The sequence below is a fragment of the Temnothorax longispinosus genome, chromosome 2, assembly GCF_030848805.1.
Source record: "Temnothorax longispinosus isolate EJ_2023e chromosome 2, Tlon_JGU_v1, whole genome shotgun sequence".
Classification (NCBI taxonomy): domain Eukaryota; kingdom Metazoa; phylum Arthropoda; class Insecta; order Hymenoptera; family Formicidae; genus Temnothorax; species Temnothorax longispinosus.
This window is the reverse complement of record NC_092359.1, coordinates 10,939,501-10,955,964: the sequence shown is the minus strand read 5'-3', so window position 1 is coordinate 10,955,964 and position 16,464 is coordinate 10,939,501. Positions and strand designations below refer to the sequence as shown.

The 16,464-nt window shown below is 38.2% G+C and overlaps 1 protein-coding gene across 4 annotated transcripts in view; it reads left to right on the top strand.

Moving 5' to 3' along the window:
- Window positions 1-16,464, top strand: part of Lrch (Leucine-rich-repeats and calponin homology domain protein) — a 48,145-nt gene extending 31,681 nt beyond the window's left edge. The window contains exons 7-13 of one of the 4 annotated variants that reach the window (XM_071771888.1): window positions 359-480; window positions 681-827; window positions 1,359-1,756; window positions 1,922-2,091; window positions 2,168-2,305; window positions 2,378-2,455; window positions 10,962-16,464. In XM_071771888.1, coding sequence (XP_071627989.1) covers window positions 359-480; window positions 681-827; window positions 1,359-1,756; window positions 1,922-2,091; window positions 2,168-2,305; window positions 2,378-2,455; window positions 10,962-11,108 — 1,200 coding nt within the window. In that variant the 3' untranslated portion in view covers window positions 11,109-16,464. Of the gene's footprint in view, window positions 1-358; window positions 481-680; window positions 828-1,358; window positions 1,757-1,921; window positions 2,092-2,167; window positions 2,306-2,377; window positions 2,456-3,676; window positions 10,261-10,961 lie in introns of those variants that run through there. The other 3 variants (XM_071771886.1, XM_071771887.1, XM_071771889.1) reach the window with 3 other exon arrangements.

Genomic DNA, 16,464 nt, shown 5'->3' with positions numbered 1-16,464 from the left:
ATCAATAGTGAGCATTTGTGTATATTTAATGCATGACGAAATCATGTGCTTTCTCATATTTGTGATTTCTTTCACGTATCGAAGATTGATTTTCCTTTAACAAGAATTTATTTCGAAATTTATAATAAAAATAATTGAAAATGTAATTCTAAAGCAGAACAGAATGCTAATTAAGAGCTAATTGAGAACGTTATGTCTTATCCAGAGGTGGAGATTTTTAATCCTAAATTTAAAAAGATCAAAAAGATGAAGTTAAATTAACGCTAAGCTTAAAAACTGTTTCTGTTTAATTGTTAAGATGTCTTTTACGAAGATGTTAAAAATTAAAATTCACGCTCTCATGCGAAATCTCTTGTAGGCGATGATACTGCACGATCAACTGGAAAAGAGGAGATTAGAGAGGAGCAACTCGGAAAATGGGGCAGACATTAGAAGACCGATGATCTCCGGCCTTCATCACACATCGATTACGCCTCCGGGGTGAGTGAAGCCTCTCGCTACGATGATCAGTGGATTAATTTACCCGATCCGCGTGCTTTCCCTCGAAACAAACGAGCGCGTCCCTCGATGTTTGCCATTTGATATTGTGATACGAATTGTCACGGTAGTTTTACATATATACATACGTATATTTGCATGCATGCATGTGCATTATCGTGGCTGGCAATCCCTTTTTACAGCCATCTGGAATCCACGCATTTGACGAGTCAGTCGCAGCAGATATCGTCCGTACAGCAATCGGTACATCCGCTCCAAACTGCAACAGGTCCCGCTATGATGGTGAATGGCGACGATAAGAGGCCGTTCAATCACATACAAACATACAGGTAACTTTGCTTTGGGCCATATCAACAAAAGCCCCTGTCCGTCCGAGTTTATCTCATGTTATCACGTTTATATTACTCATTTACTCATCCACATCTGGTAGGCGCGCCTGGTAATGCTGTGACATATTATATATGATTTGAGCAACAACGTGTGATTTTGCCGTATTAATCCTCTCTAGATGACTGAGTATTCGATTGCAATTAAACTATATATGTACTATATATATAATGTATACATACTGTTTATGGATACATAAATTAAGATATGATTGATTGTCTTTTTGAGAAACTAGAAACGAGATCTAGCGATTTTTAATAAAAATTATTTTTTATTTACATTCTAAAGTCTCGCGAGTTAGAGGATTAATGCGTGAGATTGTAATAACGCTTTCGATATTTTATATAGTTGTCTTGCTTTGATCATTCATACTCGCAAGGATCATCAGATAACATTCGTGAAAGTTATCAAATCATGTTTCTACGCAGCTATGACAGCGTGCGCTTTGATATTACAAGCTATTTTATTCTTAGGGAGTACAAAGAAGCTTTGAAGCAGCAGAGGGCTAACGAAGGTCTAAGCGTGTACAGACCTCGCGAGCAAGTGACGCCTCCAGGCAACGAGGCGCAGAACGAAACCGACATGGGCAATAATAAAGAAACTATTGCTCTGACTGGCAAGCAAATCTTCAATGAGGACAACGCATTGAAGAGGCCAGTGCAGAAGGTTACCCCGTCGCGAATAAATTATCAAAACACGCCGATCATCAACGGTAGCAACGGCGAGTACAACAATAAGAACGGAAAATATCTCGAGCAACCTTATAAAAAGCCTAGCTCGCCCATCAAAACTTCGAGTAGTATCCTATCCACGAACACAAGTCCAGCACACGCGCCCAGGCTGGTGAAAACCGCGGTTGGTTACGTTGAAGGTAATTATTTAAACTAAACAAAATCCAAATCGAGATTATAAATTTACTTGTAAATAAATGCACTGGCAATTGATGTATAAGAGCAATTTTACATTTTACAAAAAATTGCTCTTATACATTTCACGCAGCGCAAAAGAGAACTTTGATTACACAATATGCTCATAGTATACGCGTGTTTATTAGGCAACAAGAGTCCAAGCAGAAACGGCGGCAGTCCGAAATCCCCGCGATCGGTCACGTGGAATAGTAACGTGCCTGAGAAGTATTCCTTTACTATGAGGAGAGAGTTCGAACGTGCCAAAGAAGAGGCTGATCTCATCGAACAACTACGAAATGTAAGCACCGTTATAACGAAAAGTGATTGCAATTATCTCTATATGCAGTATAATCAAGAATATATTTATTTAATAGCACATAGAGACGAGATTAAAGATGGCATTGCCGGAGGACCTCGCGCCAGCGTTAACGGACGGCGTTGTTCTCTGTCACCTAGCGAACCACGTTAGACCGCGATCAGTTGCTAGTATACACGTTCCTTCTCCTGCTGTAGTGAGTACTTTTTTCGCCATTTTGTGACACATTTCATGTGCCAGTAGACTGACCTCAACATTTCTTTTGCAGCCTAAGCTGACAATGGCACGATGTAGGCGTAACGTTGACAACTTCCTCGAGGCATGTCGGAAGATCGGCGTTGATGAGGTAAGAAACATCATTATTTTTATTAATTAGTTTCGAAGAAGTTTGTGCTTCTCTTTCGCTTAGGGTATACTACACATGCATGAGACACGCTGTCATCATTTATGTACATCATGGAACATGTTGATACGGTGGATACTTCCATATCGATCGAATTAATCCAATGTTTCTGTTTTTTCTTTAACAAATGGTGATATGGCGAGAGAATCATGATAGTAATTATGCTATATGATCGACCATGCGTGCTTCATTAGAAGAGTAGAGTGTAAAACTGGATACTTAGTGCGAAAACTTACTCTTTATGAAGCACGATTATCAATTGACGATACTTTCATCCAGCGTCGTTCTTAGATCAGATCTATCGAACCTGCTTGGTGAACAGTCGGACGGAAAAATTTGTCGCACATTATTCGTAACCGAACGTCTGTGTACATCGTGACTAACGCTTCGGCAATCTAGCCGTCACTTCTCGATGACACTTTCAACGACTACTAGTCAGTCCCCGATTTTCATCTGATTTTTGATCGAGTTGCAAACCGATTTTAAGGAGACATACGGGCATATAGTTATAAAAATGCAAGAGATCAGGAGAGAAAAAAATGAATTAGCGAAGAAGCTTTAGTTGCATGTGCCTTAGATTCCAGTTCGCTTTTGTGTTGCTTCTTCGGGGAACAGTCTATACTTCGGGCTCTCACCTTTCCTGCCATCATCCGAATATCTCATCGATTAACACGAACTAACTATCCTAAATTTTACAAACGATATATAATTCTTCATCAATCGTCACATAAAATATTACTATGTTATTGTTGTTTTTTCCTATCCATTCCTCTCGATATTCCTCGATTGTTTTCTAGATGGGACTTTTGATACATATTATGATACAGATCATTAAGGAATAAACGAATAAATTGATCGCAATCGACTTTAACAAGCATTGTTACAAAGCAAAGTTCAATAAAGAGAATCAGAGAAATAAATCAACTCTATCAAAAGTTTTTTCGCGGAAGCAAATAATTTCCTTGTACAACACGGTGATAGGCTGGGGTGTAATAGAACGACTACCCCCGAGGAACGCTTCTTTTCTTATTGATACTTATTGGTAAAAAATAAGACCTTCCTCGGAGAGGACAGAGATATACGTTTTAAGGCCACGTGAGAAATGTTTTCGCAGTGCGTTAAAGTAGAAACTGGGACTGAGTAGTATCGTTGTTGGTGTTGCAGGAGGTGTTATTGGACGCGGACGCAATCATGGACGTGGGTTACATGGACGCGTACGGGCTGGAGGCTCTGGCGCGTCTCGTCACCGCTCTTCTCCTTGTTCGCGATGAGGGGGAGAGTGGCACCGAAGAGCCGGCCGCAGATTCACTCCGTACGATTCAAGACCGCGTTCTGTCCGCGATGCTTTTCGCCACATTCCTATCCGCCCTGGTTTTGCTCTATCTCTTCCCGATTCCCGATTAGTCAGACCGCATTGAAAACAGGAAGCCGCCAGTGTGCGAGAAATGAAGGACCGATGAATTAAGAAAGGGGAAAGAAAAAGAGTGCCAGGAACCATTTCGAGACGGCGATTCTCAGAGTATCCTTTGGTCTTCTTTTTGACTGCTGCAAACGTCGTTGCGTCAATTTCGCTTTTGATAACTGTACCAATTCTGAGAATCATCGTCTCGTTTGAACAACGATGCACGCGACACTTTCAATGTTCAATATGTTCGATTATTTTTATGAATCCTATTTGCACTTATGTTTGTTGGGGCTCAAGAAAGTGTCGTAAGAGTCGGATTCTACTTCGATGTCGAAGATTCCCGAATAATGTTTAGCAAATCGCTTTAAACAAAAATGTGCGCTAATATTCGATAGTTTCTTCTCTGAGAAGAGAAACCGCCGGGATTTAAAGTTATATTCAAGATCGTTTTAAGTATAATAATCTTGAGATACTGTACGATCATTTTGTTGGCTGAATGAAATCTTAAGACCAAAAGACGATCTTGAATATAAAATCGCACTATGAATCAGACCGCCCTAAATGTCTAAATGTTTATACAACATGAACAGTACACTACAGAGCCGTCATCGAAGTACTCTGTAATTTTTTAAAGTGTCTTTCGAAGAGCATGCTGATTAAAGAATGGTTCGCCATCACCGCGTATCTAGACGCTTTAAGGAATATCAGAACATATCTTTTGTCGCATATGAAATTGCTGCTAGTCCTCGCCGGGGGCAAAGTACTTAGCTTTCAAGAATCGAATCATCACGATAGTAGCTTTAAGGTTGTTCGCTTTTTTCGACCTACGCTCGCGCAAGTTTCCTCGTTCGATCGCGCGAGCGAGGAGGCTTGCGGTCAGCGGAGAATTTTTGGAGATAATTTTTAAGTATTGATAGGCAGCTTGAAACGTTTAGTCGACTAAGTATTATGCTTACATCTATGCTAAGTATCGGTATCTTTTTTTTGTAAGAAAGCCTTCATTCTCCATCGACAATTGCAAGCGGGAATATCAACGAAAGTTCAGGTGATAGTGTCCCTTGCAAAACACGAAGTTTTATCTTATTCTATATGCTTGTTAGTTTTCTCCGCGAGTTTATCGCGAATTAACGTAAAATCAAAGAGCGCAATCAAAGTGAAAGGCGCTCGCATATCACGTTTAGTTGTCTGTGAATGTACCTTACAGAATGAACCAGTTATATGATCGCCACTTGTAATCACGCGACTTGGCAATCGTCGGCTAGACCGATGATATGATATTTTGATAAAAAGAAAAAAAGAAAGGATAATGGTCGAAAGCGAGAATTGATGTGCAATACTCGTTTAAGAATTGCAATAAGTCGTATCCCGCGCGTTTGACTTTCCGAATTCTCGGGAAGTATTCATTGCCTTCCATACGATGTGAGCCTCACAATTAGCCTCCCAATTAGCTGGTATTGCGACATCATTCTCTGCGCCTGGGTCTGCGATTGTCCCTCAGGAAGAGAGAAGAAAGAGCGAACGGAAGGATAAATATGGTGCCCTCGATGGCAATATTTTTTTAAGATTCGACCAATGAACTGCCTAACGGGGCTCTTTCAGGATCGGTGGGTCTGTGATAGGTAGCCTGCGAGTGTTACAGGATTCACGAAAAGGTGCTAAGGGAATCTCTTTCAGTTTGAGAATTTTCTATTTTGGTAATGTAAGGTCTAACAAAGGAGGATTTAAAGATGATACGTGGGCCTATTCTGTAACTCTTTACGAAGATTCGTTATCGTTGTATTGTCGCGACGCAGCTTTTTTTACCGAATATATTATCCGCGCAACGCAAATATAACGATAACGAAACTGTCATTAAGAGTTACAGAGTAGGCCTACTTGTGACGTTTATATTCATCAGTTATAAGTTAGAAGCGATTATCGCTTCCCTTTTATTCGTAATTTCGTAAGTAGATCGATAGTCTTCTTTATCCGGCACAAGTAATGTTTTTGTTTCGAGAGGGAAAAAACAAAATACACCACTCTTCGATACTTTATCGACCAAGCAGTTTGGTCGTAGTCTAAAAAAGATACTTTACTAAAAAAAAAGGTACTTTAAATTGACGTTACTTCGATCTCGGCATCAAGTTTGCTCGGGTTCCAATGCTTTTGGAAGACAAGAAATATGAATTTTGGAATTTGGAAGATAAGAATATTAAAAGTGTATTTTACACTAAGATTTCATCATCACGGTTAAACGTAAAGAGTCTGTAAGTCTATATTAATTAATAGAGTAATTATTCGGCCTGATTCTAATTGTATCGAAACTTAAACTGACAAAAATTATATCGACACTTTAACGTCTCACAAAAATGATGTCGACCTAAATTCTGAGATAGTTATTTCCTCAATAGAAACAGTTATAAAAATAGTATGAAGAAGCAACCAATCGAGATCAAAGTGACCGCGATATACGATATATATGACGGTACAGACACGGTGCCTGCTACCTGCCAATTTATTTTCATAAAAACTCGATAGAAACGTAGAGGGCATATATCGTCTATAATATTTAAGTATATAACTTATATTGTAATATTAAGAGAACGCTCTTCAGATTTGTAAGACGGGATCTTTGTCGGAAAAAGATCAGATACAATATTTCATATCCAAGTGATTGATAGACAGGACTTCTCAGACAATGATTTCGATACCAATCGCTGCAGTACTTAAGAACAGTGCCAAATTTTTCAGCACGTTCCATCAAACGCGACATTTACTATCTTTACGCAAGCGTTACTTCTGTAGTAACTTACGATAATTTCTCCGCGTAAACGAGTAAATTATCGTAAGTTACTAAAGAAGTAACACTCGCGTAATTCCTTCGTTTTTCCGACAAGATCCAAGGACGTTGGAAAGATCATAACGCGAAATGATACGAATTGTTACGAATTATCGGAACGTTCGTACGAGCGTTCCGGTATAAACTTTCGATAATTGGAACTTTCGGAGGGAAAGGCTGGAAAGGTTTCTTCGTAAAAAAAGAGAGAGACGTAGGATTCTTTTCATAACGTATTTCGTAAATGGGCCTTATAACAGGCGACTACTTCGAGAGAGAGACTATCATACAAGCATAATACGATATTTATACGTGTATTTTGTCGCGACCCGACGCGCGCATTATTCTACACATGTAGCATAGCCAAGTAACATGCCAGTATATCTTTTTTTTAAAGGGATTGCAAGAGCGAGCCGCGTATCTTCCATATGATTTCTCGCGACTGCTCGGATTCAGTCTACGATCTTGCCGGGAGACGCACGGTTTCGGGACACGCGTACGCATAAGCGACATTGCATTTTCGCGTTTGCGCGGTGTCGAGTGTATGGGTTTTGCACTTTCTAGTCTACAATAGTATCGTTAGCTGTAAATCGCGCTATCCTCGTTCTAGTCAGGTTATTTTCTCCCCTCGCATTTCTTTTCTCTTTTCCGCAATTATAGCAATTTGCGCTGTGGCTTCTGCGTATTTCATTTGCAACTTACGGACGATGATTTCGCAGCTGTAACTCATTACTTAACGCAATGTCTGTTTAGTTAATTTAGAGCGGCAATATTGCCCTTCTAGACAGAACTGGAACGCCCGGTGCTCATTTTCTACAATCTCCTTAATTTATTTATACAGAATATTGTCGTATCTGTAATTAATCTTTTGAACGGTTCCTTTTTTGACATTATTTGCTTGAACACTACTTTGCTGTATTTATTTATTGGACACCACTGATTACCGAGAGAGAGAGAGAGAGAGAGAGAGAGAGAGAGAGAGAGAGAGAGAGAGAGAGAGAGAGAGAGAGAGAGAGAGAGAGAGAGAGAGAGAGAGAGAGGTTTGTTTTCTTTTTTACATTTATCTGTGAAAACTTAATGACCCATGTTGCTTTAATAGTACATAAAAATAACGATACATGCATCAAACGATTAACGATAGAATCTACAGTAATTGCTCTTTAAAAGAAAAAAGTGATGAGAATGTCAGAAGCTTTGTCCTGCAATTGTCGACCGTAACTTAAATTGCACCGTCAGTGAACAAATTATCATCTCCGGGCGTTCCGAATCTTAAACGTGTATAATTAGGCGGGGTCCGCTAATAACTTCCGCGCTTACATCCAACGGGCGAATCGTCCATTATGGAATAACGAACGAACGGTCGAACGATGACAAGTCATCATCCGGATATTCCATTACGTTTAATCATCGATCATTACGACGGGTGCCTAATGATCCTTCGCGGGGACGCGAATACGAATGGTCATGGCGACGGCGGCCACGTCGAGTCAGTATTATTCTCATTAGAATTGGACGAGATGTCGGAGTATTAGAGTAGTATTCTTAACAACTTAAGACTGGATTCGGACTTAGCGCATATACCAGCGTGCTTTATATCGTCAGTTTGCTTAGCACAACGGTCCACGATTGATCTACGTAATTGCCTGATGTTAAATCTTCGTATCTTCGACAATGATTTTATAACGGCAATTATTAACGGCTGTTATAAAAGTTATTAAGAAGTGATCAGTTAGAAACCAATCGTTAGATTGAATTCAAGTTAAGGTTTTCATACGTAGAATAAAAATTCTGTACTTAAATTGGATTCAGTCGTGCTAGTCGAGTGTCAATCTCGTAGATCGTAGCATTGAAATTTTACTAATAGATTTTTGCTTTCGCAAGAGGCTACATCGCTATTAAAAATATTTGCGAGACGAAAAGGTACTTAAAGGGGGAGAAAAATACGAAATCATTCCGTTTGCGCGTTTAGCTTATGTATAATTTTTGTAAAGTACGCGAAGAGAGAGAGAAAGCTTATATATGCAGAAATATATATTAGAGAGAGATAGATATATTATATGAAAACAGATATATAGTTCGTTGAAGCTAGTTCGTTTCTGATCTTTTTTCTTTTGTTTTTTTTCTTTTTTTTTACGTTAGCGTTAACGTATGTAAGTCAATTAAATTATTCACTAGCTCGTTAAATCCACTTGGTGCTTGGTGTACTTTCGTCCGTTGTTGTTTCCTTAAGCTGCTAAAGCTTCTCGTGTCTATTTATACATATACATATCTATATTTATTCTACGCGGCGTCTCTTTAAACGCTTCAACACTTGCACGATCGATCATATCTGCCGAGCTCAAGACAATAATTTCTTTCTGAATAGATATGTGGCCTAAGCGGTGGCCTCAGGATCGACCAGCTCAGCACGATCGACTCGTTCCAACGCGATCTTTGCGTGTAACAAAGCGCTCAGCGTAAACCGATCTCGAAAAAACGCATGATACGCACAACGCATTTGTGCTGTTTCGATCGAGTCGGGTTTAATTTCCACATTTTATTGGAAATCGTGATTGTTCATTAATGTTCAGTATTGATTACAAGAAAAAGAACATTTTTTAAAATCAAACTATTAGTAGGTATTTGCAAAGATTTTTCTGAAGTGAGTTATCAAATTTTGTTTAAATATGTCCGCTTAGACTTCTTAAGCTTCCCAATTTTAAGGGAGAAAGGAACAATTTTTAAAAATTGATGTATTGTTACATAAATTATTGTAACATAAAATTTGTAATATAAAATATAATTAGATGTGTTGTTAATTTAATAAATCATTAATTATTTGGTAATTTAAGTAATTATTATTGATAATTATTTAATATCTAGTTTTTTCGAATTAATTCACAGATCATTCACTCTTGCTGCATTATTATACAAGATGAATAATAACAACAATCTAATAGTGATTTGAGAGTGAATCGAATTTCTAAGTAAAATCGTATTTATCGTAATCAGGAAATACGTGCATTTATCAGCCAAATACTGCCTAATTTCGACGAGTGCAATTATTTGACCCGATTCGATCCGAAGCATCGCCGTTCAACGATTACGATTGAGCTACCAATGTAAACGCGCGAATTTACATGAATCGCACGATCCACAGATCGTCGTATTTACAGATATCGTATCTCGCAAGTCTTACAATGTGTATTTAGTTTTTCTGTCTTTCATATTTAATTTATTTATAAAACGATGTGTTATGTACGACACTTGTCCGCCATCCCTGACGCTTCATTATTAAAGAGAACGGTCCTAACGGCGATACGGTAATGCGAAAAGACAATCATCGCATCTTTCCTTCGATTTTCGCTGAATCGATCGACCAAGAACTGAATCTCTTTAGTTGTCTCGCCGCTTGGACGACAGCGATATCATCGACCTTGTTTTTTTCTCCTTTGAGGTATACTCTGTAACATTGATTGTATGGGTAAAAAAACATAATGATTGTAATACTATAGCCATTTGTAATAAAATATCCTTTTCTTAAAATTCTACGCTCACTCATTAATGGAATACAACTAATTGGGGGAAAATTGCAATATTCATTTCTTTACTCCACTATATTTTTCACAAACTTGACGCTTTTACACTTTTTGCAAGATAATTTTTATTTTTTAATGTACTTTAAATTATTATTATTTTTATCATTTCTTTCAATATTCTCAAAAAATCTTTGTGTTTCTTAACTGAGTTCGACCTTGCATTCTTTTTTATGCGTGTTCAGGCACTATCTAGTCTCGCCTTTGTCTCTATTTCATGAAAGATTTATTCTCTCGATTCATACATTTATGTATCCGCATATTATTTAAACGTTTCCCGCTTAAGATCGGGTTTTTACCATCCGGCTTCTGATATCACCCGACGCACGTCTGATAAGATACTTTCGACATTTATACTGATCATGGGTAAGAGATTCGCGGTATTCTATTTTTATTCGCATGATACGCGTGTTGTATTGAGATAAACACATTTCTCGTTATCTCGCTTAGAATATTTCGATACAATACAGTTATCTAAAAACATGCCGTAAAGCTACTTAAAAGGAATAACAAGCTTTTTTTTATATATTTTTTAGGCATTTCTTTTCTTTTTATATGTATTTTCACATTTTTATTCGAGACAGATGATAATTTCTGCGCGACAGAAAAACAAAGGTGCTAAAAAAGCGTATGTGCTTTTTACTGATTTTTCAGAATCTCGTATGCTGCGCCAGCGACGTCCTGGAGGGAGGTCGCGGGGTTGTACGTGTCGCGGTCACCGTGTCCGAGCTGCTGAGGTTCCATCAGACACGCTCGCCCCTGCAGACGTCCTCGAGCATGCCGAACCACGTGCCTGCTTAGCGCCAGACTATCTAATTCGCGAGATCGCCTGGCGAAAGAGTCCGGAGTCTGTCTCCCTCCCGCGCAGGGAGAGGGAAAGAGGTGACGATGAGCCGCGAGCGAGGTACAGCGACGGATGTGCTCGAAACTCGGAAACGGATATGCACTCGAAATGTGCTCCGAGACAGAGACAGACGAAGAGCCCGACGCGACTCTTCTCTCCTCCCAATCGTGAGGACTGGATTAGAATTTGCTCGGCCGCTTCGGTTTTAGCGTGAACGAAGTGTTCGCGGGTGTCAGTAACTCGACACGCGAACTGATCAATCAATAATCCTTAACTGATTTGACCATATAGTTTTACTGATTATCCAGCTTTTAAACAATTGATTTAAAAAATAGCTTGATAGATTAAATCAAATAGATTAATATTAATTCAATAAAATAATTAAACTCTTGAAAAAGAATTTAATTTTTTAATTGAATTAAAAATGCCAAATAATTTCATATGGCAGATTATCCAGATATTATTTGAACCCTCCCCCTACCTTCCCCAGTTAAGGATTAAAATCAAAACTCGGAACGAAACTAGGATTTAGGTTTAATAGCGATACTTATTGAATACCAAACGAACAAAGAATTCAACATGCTTTTCAGATGATACATGTAGGTATCTGAAAAATGCGTCTCAAAGACGCCTGAAGAAGATACTAATCTTTTAAACTTCCATTAGACGTCTAATGTCCATTTCTACCAACATAAATGAACTTTAATCTCGGTTTAGTTGATTTTTTTTATCTTTTTCTAGTTTTAAGAATTAGAAAAGGATAAGTAAGTTAAACCGAGATTAAAGTTAATCTACATCGGTTGAAATGGACGTAAGAGGCGTGCGTGTTAATCTTTCACGAATCTATTAGATTTCTAAAGGATGTGCTAATCTGTAAAATGTTCCTTAGATGTCTGTAAGACGCGCATCTTTGGACATCTAGAAGACATTTGTTGGATTTTTGCAGTAACTACATTATCTCGAAGCTAGTTCGAGACTCATTCTTAGAATACGACGAGTTTCTGTGAAGTGATTCTTTATCAAACCGACAATAAGTCGCTTTGTCGCCACGTAACGTCTGTAGCGTAGAATCGACGAATTGCTTTCGAAATCGCCACGAAGAGCGATGCATCGAACGATCGGTCGCGCACTAAGCTAATCTATGTGAAGAAAAAGCTCTCTTCTTACGTCCCTTCGCACGATAAGCAACTTCGGGGTGTTAATACCGAGCGACGGAATTTCTTTCTTATTCGAAATCGCTATGCGAATCTCGGACGCACGCAATTTCGCGTACTCGACGTAACGATAGACTGCGGTCAACCATGACACACTTAATTAGATGTAACAAATTTTATATCGGAAAATGACCGATAGACACGATGATGCTTATTTTTGCTCGTAGTTGCAGTCGAATTCTTCGAAGTTTCGGGATAGGAACGGATATTTTGTAGAGCGGCTAGACGCAATTTAGAGATATTGGGAGGACCTATCGAGATCCTTAGGCTGCATGTCCACTTAAAAGCCTCACGTTATTATAAAAAAAATATAAAAGATAAAATTGTCCAATCCCATTTTGCGAATCAAAATTATAAAAATTAAATCCCGGTTAAAGAGAGATGAAGATATCCAGTCTTAAGGCTCGATTTCGCTAGGTTGCCAAAGATATCCGAGCTTTCGAATAGTGTAGTCCTGTGTATCCGTGATCCAATATCTCGCATGCATGCGTCGCTATAAGCTGAGTTTGTAGACTTAGGCTGGCAACCCGTAAATACGAGCACCCCAAAGACGTAACGCATCGTGTTACACGAATCTTTGATTTTGATCGCTTCATTATCGTTACGAGCCCTAAACGGAAATAGTGTATGTAAATGAATTTATTCATTTTGAGATATTATCTCTCGTATCGAATTGTTAGTACCCTTAAGTACATCTTATTGCCTGCTGATAGTACTTAATTGAGAACTTAACTGAATCTAGAAGTGAAGGATTTATTCCCTCCAAGAGAGAGTGGCTAATTTCAATGAAAAATCTTGACTTTAATTCGCACAATCGATATTCGAGCTATATGTTTTTTTTTTTAAATATGTTCTTACATATTAATTTTCTGTTGTGACTATATGATAATTTATTTTATTAATTTAATTTTTGGTAAATATATTGGTATTATTTTAAGCACGAGAAAGAAATTGCTTATTTTGCGACGAAGATAGTTAATGAATTAAATAAAAATCGGATATATCATCTAAAAAATTAGTTATGTTTAAATAATTACATATAATTAAAAAAATAATTAATATATTAATAATCACATCATTTGTATTACCATAATATTGTATATTGTAAGGAAGACTATATTTATATAATTATTATATTACGCTTATGTTATTCAGCATATGTTCTTTAATATATAATGAGTGTAAGAATAAAAGTCGCGATATACAAATATATGCACTTGTAAAAAGTGTGTACTTGAGGGTTGATATTCGGTACTCGTAATTCGCGAAAGCGAATGTCTCATCTCCCTGTTTTAGCCTCCAAAGAAATGTCGCGTCAAAAAATAGGTAAGCTTCTGCACGAGCAGAAGTTAGTTAGGAACTTTCAAATTAGCAATCGGCGATTGCTAACAATCGCTAACGCGATGTAGGCAGCGTTAATAATTGCCGATGTCGAGGGTGAACCGCGACTGGTTACCGATGTCGCGTCAAGTACGGTTGTTAAAAGGCACGAGTAAGGCCTAGGTGTTCAAGCTGGTATACGTAAGCGTCTGGTGATTTCAATTTCAGGGTGAATCACATCGAGGGAGAGCTTTCTATTAGCAGTTATTCATCACAGCGATTTCCTTGATGTATTCTAAATTGGGTTGCAATATAAATAACCATTAGTTGAGGATCGTAAATATTAATGACGTTAGAGCAATTCCGATTAAGGATATCTTTGTCTTTTAATATACCTTATTCCGTCTCCTAGATCTCGTTTAGCAAACGTCGCCATCCTGAATTGTTGAGAAATCCTCCGACAATTTCTTCGAAGTCGGCCAGACGATTTTTCTAGTATTCCTAGTTCAAGCAGGAAGGATTTCTGTACTTTACTTTGCGTTATCTAAATTCCCGAGTAATTAAGAACCCGAAACCGTTAATTGCGAATAACCCCATTAGGTGCTAAGTCTACTATCATTAATTATAATTGCCCTATGTTACGATGTTCATCTTAAAAAGCTTTAGCTAAAGCTTTAATTTCGGTCGATGTGATCATCTCGTATCAGCGTGAAGGAACGCGAAAGAGCTCAAGTGCCGTGGATCAAGGGAGAAGAATAAAGAGAGAATTGAGAAGCCGGTGCGACAACCGCATGGCATTGGCCGTACACGCGGATAACTGTCACGTTCATATTTATTGTGCCAAAGATATATCTTTTCTCACACTCACGTTCGAGGACGAATTTCATTTGAATAATCTTCGCCGAGATTAAAGCAGGAATTAACATAAATTAACATTGTAACGAAGAACGCTTTCTTTACATTTCTCTTTTACATTTGCATCTTAATGTCTTAGTCAAACTTTTATTAAAGCGATGTACAGTTTTTGACAAAGTCCGTACACGAGAGGGAGATTCTCACTTTAATTTTTATGCTTCCCGGAGATGAGATTTCTGCATGGTCGGCGATTCCAATAGACGACGACCTTACAAGTTTTTCTGCGCGTGATCACAGCGAACGTACGATTGCGATCATTTTCGCGTTTTGTCATCAAAGTGTTGGTGATAACAGTACTGATCTGTTTTCGCTGCGATAGTCCGAGATTCACTTGCTTGTCTTCTTCGTCTCTCGCTGCTCCCGAGGCTGCACGCCTATTTTGCGTTAAGGCTATGGTGAGTTCAATTGCGAACTCAGTTAATCATCTTATTACCAGTCCATGCAGTTTCATTGATATCTCTAATTATTACTCTTTCTCTTGCGTACTTATCTGACAGCGGTATTTTGTCGTTGCTCATGGTAACAGGCGATGGCGTGCGAGGAAGACATGTCTTCGGTTTCGCTGCGATTGGCACTCACACGATCGAGATCGCTTTGCAAAAAGCGACAAAGTTGCGATAACACGACGATGTTGGCTCACGACGGGTTCTCGTTTCAGTTTTTAGTTTACGTTGGTTACCACAATCCGAACTGTGTAATATTCCGCAAGAATAAAATATGAATTTAATTTGTTAGTCTGTATTCCAGATATAATCTGCGCTATTCTTTGCACAGATCATCAATTCTATATCTTGTTTTTATGGGCAAATGTACAAGAGTCTCCGAGTTTTTACGTACAAATTTCTAATAAAACAGAGACAGATTGCTTTTTATTAGAATATTCGTTTAGAATTTACATCCAAATACATACTAAAACATACCAAAAACGGGGTTGATCACTTTTACGTAATTATTATTCGTGTGAAAATATATATTTACTTTGTTTCTTTGATTTCTTCCTGCGTCGGGAGAACGTTATTATATAGATATCGTGAAGGAATTACGAGTCCAATTTTGCGTGATTAGAAGTACAAAATTATGACTTCCTTACAAGATATAATACAGCTCGTCCTCGAACCTCGTTAGATGTTAGCATTCGCGCATTCGCGATACACACAGTGGACGCGCGCATCGTCCTTCCTCCCTATTTCGATTCGTTCGAGATTCTTTTGCGTTGATCGTAGTCATGTAGGGATGTCTGTAAAGCGACGTGTCACTGCGGAATTGTATTACTCACCCAGATTAATTGTGTTCGTCGGATTGTGCAGGGCAGAGTCTGCCGTTAATAAAATTCAGCGATGCGAAGCGCCTCAAAGGGCAGTATTATTAGCGGGCCCGCATCGAATGTGATCTCTTTCCGATTTGCATTTTTATTATCTTTTACCTTCGTTTCTTTGCGATTTTCAACCTGTCATTACGATCCGCGTAAATCGCTCTTACATATATTAAGCAAGGTTGAAAAATAATTTATCCATATATAAATAAAGCGAAAAGTCGGAGCTATCTCCTCTATTAATATATAGACTAAGTATTATTTTTACGTCAATTGAGCAATGCACGAAAAATCAAATTTATATTTAATTGCAATGACCTTTTGTAAATAATAGGTTTAAAAGGATTGAACTCATGCACTATGGGTTGGGATATTTTCTTATCCTACGTAAAAAAAAAACGTTTAGTGTCATAATCAAAAACCTGTCACTTCGCAATCTCCCGCCGTTCGAGGTGCTTCTAATGGCTGGTTACTATGGCGAATTATTAAACGCACTACGTATTGTATTAAAAATCAATACTACATATGAAATAAACCGAAGAGAATTACTTA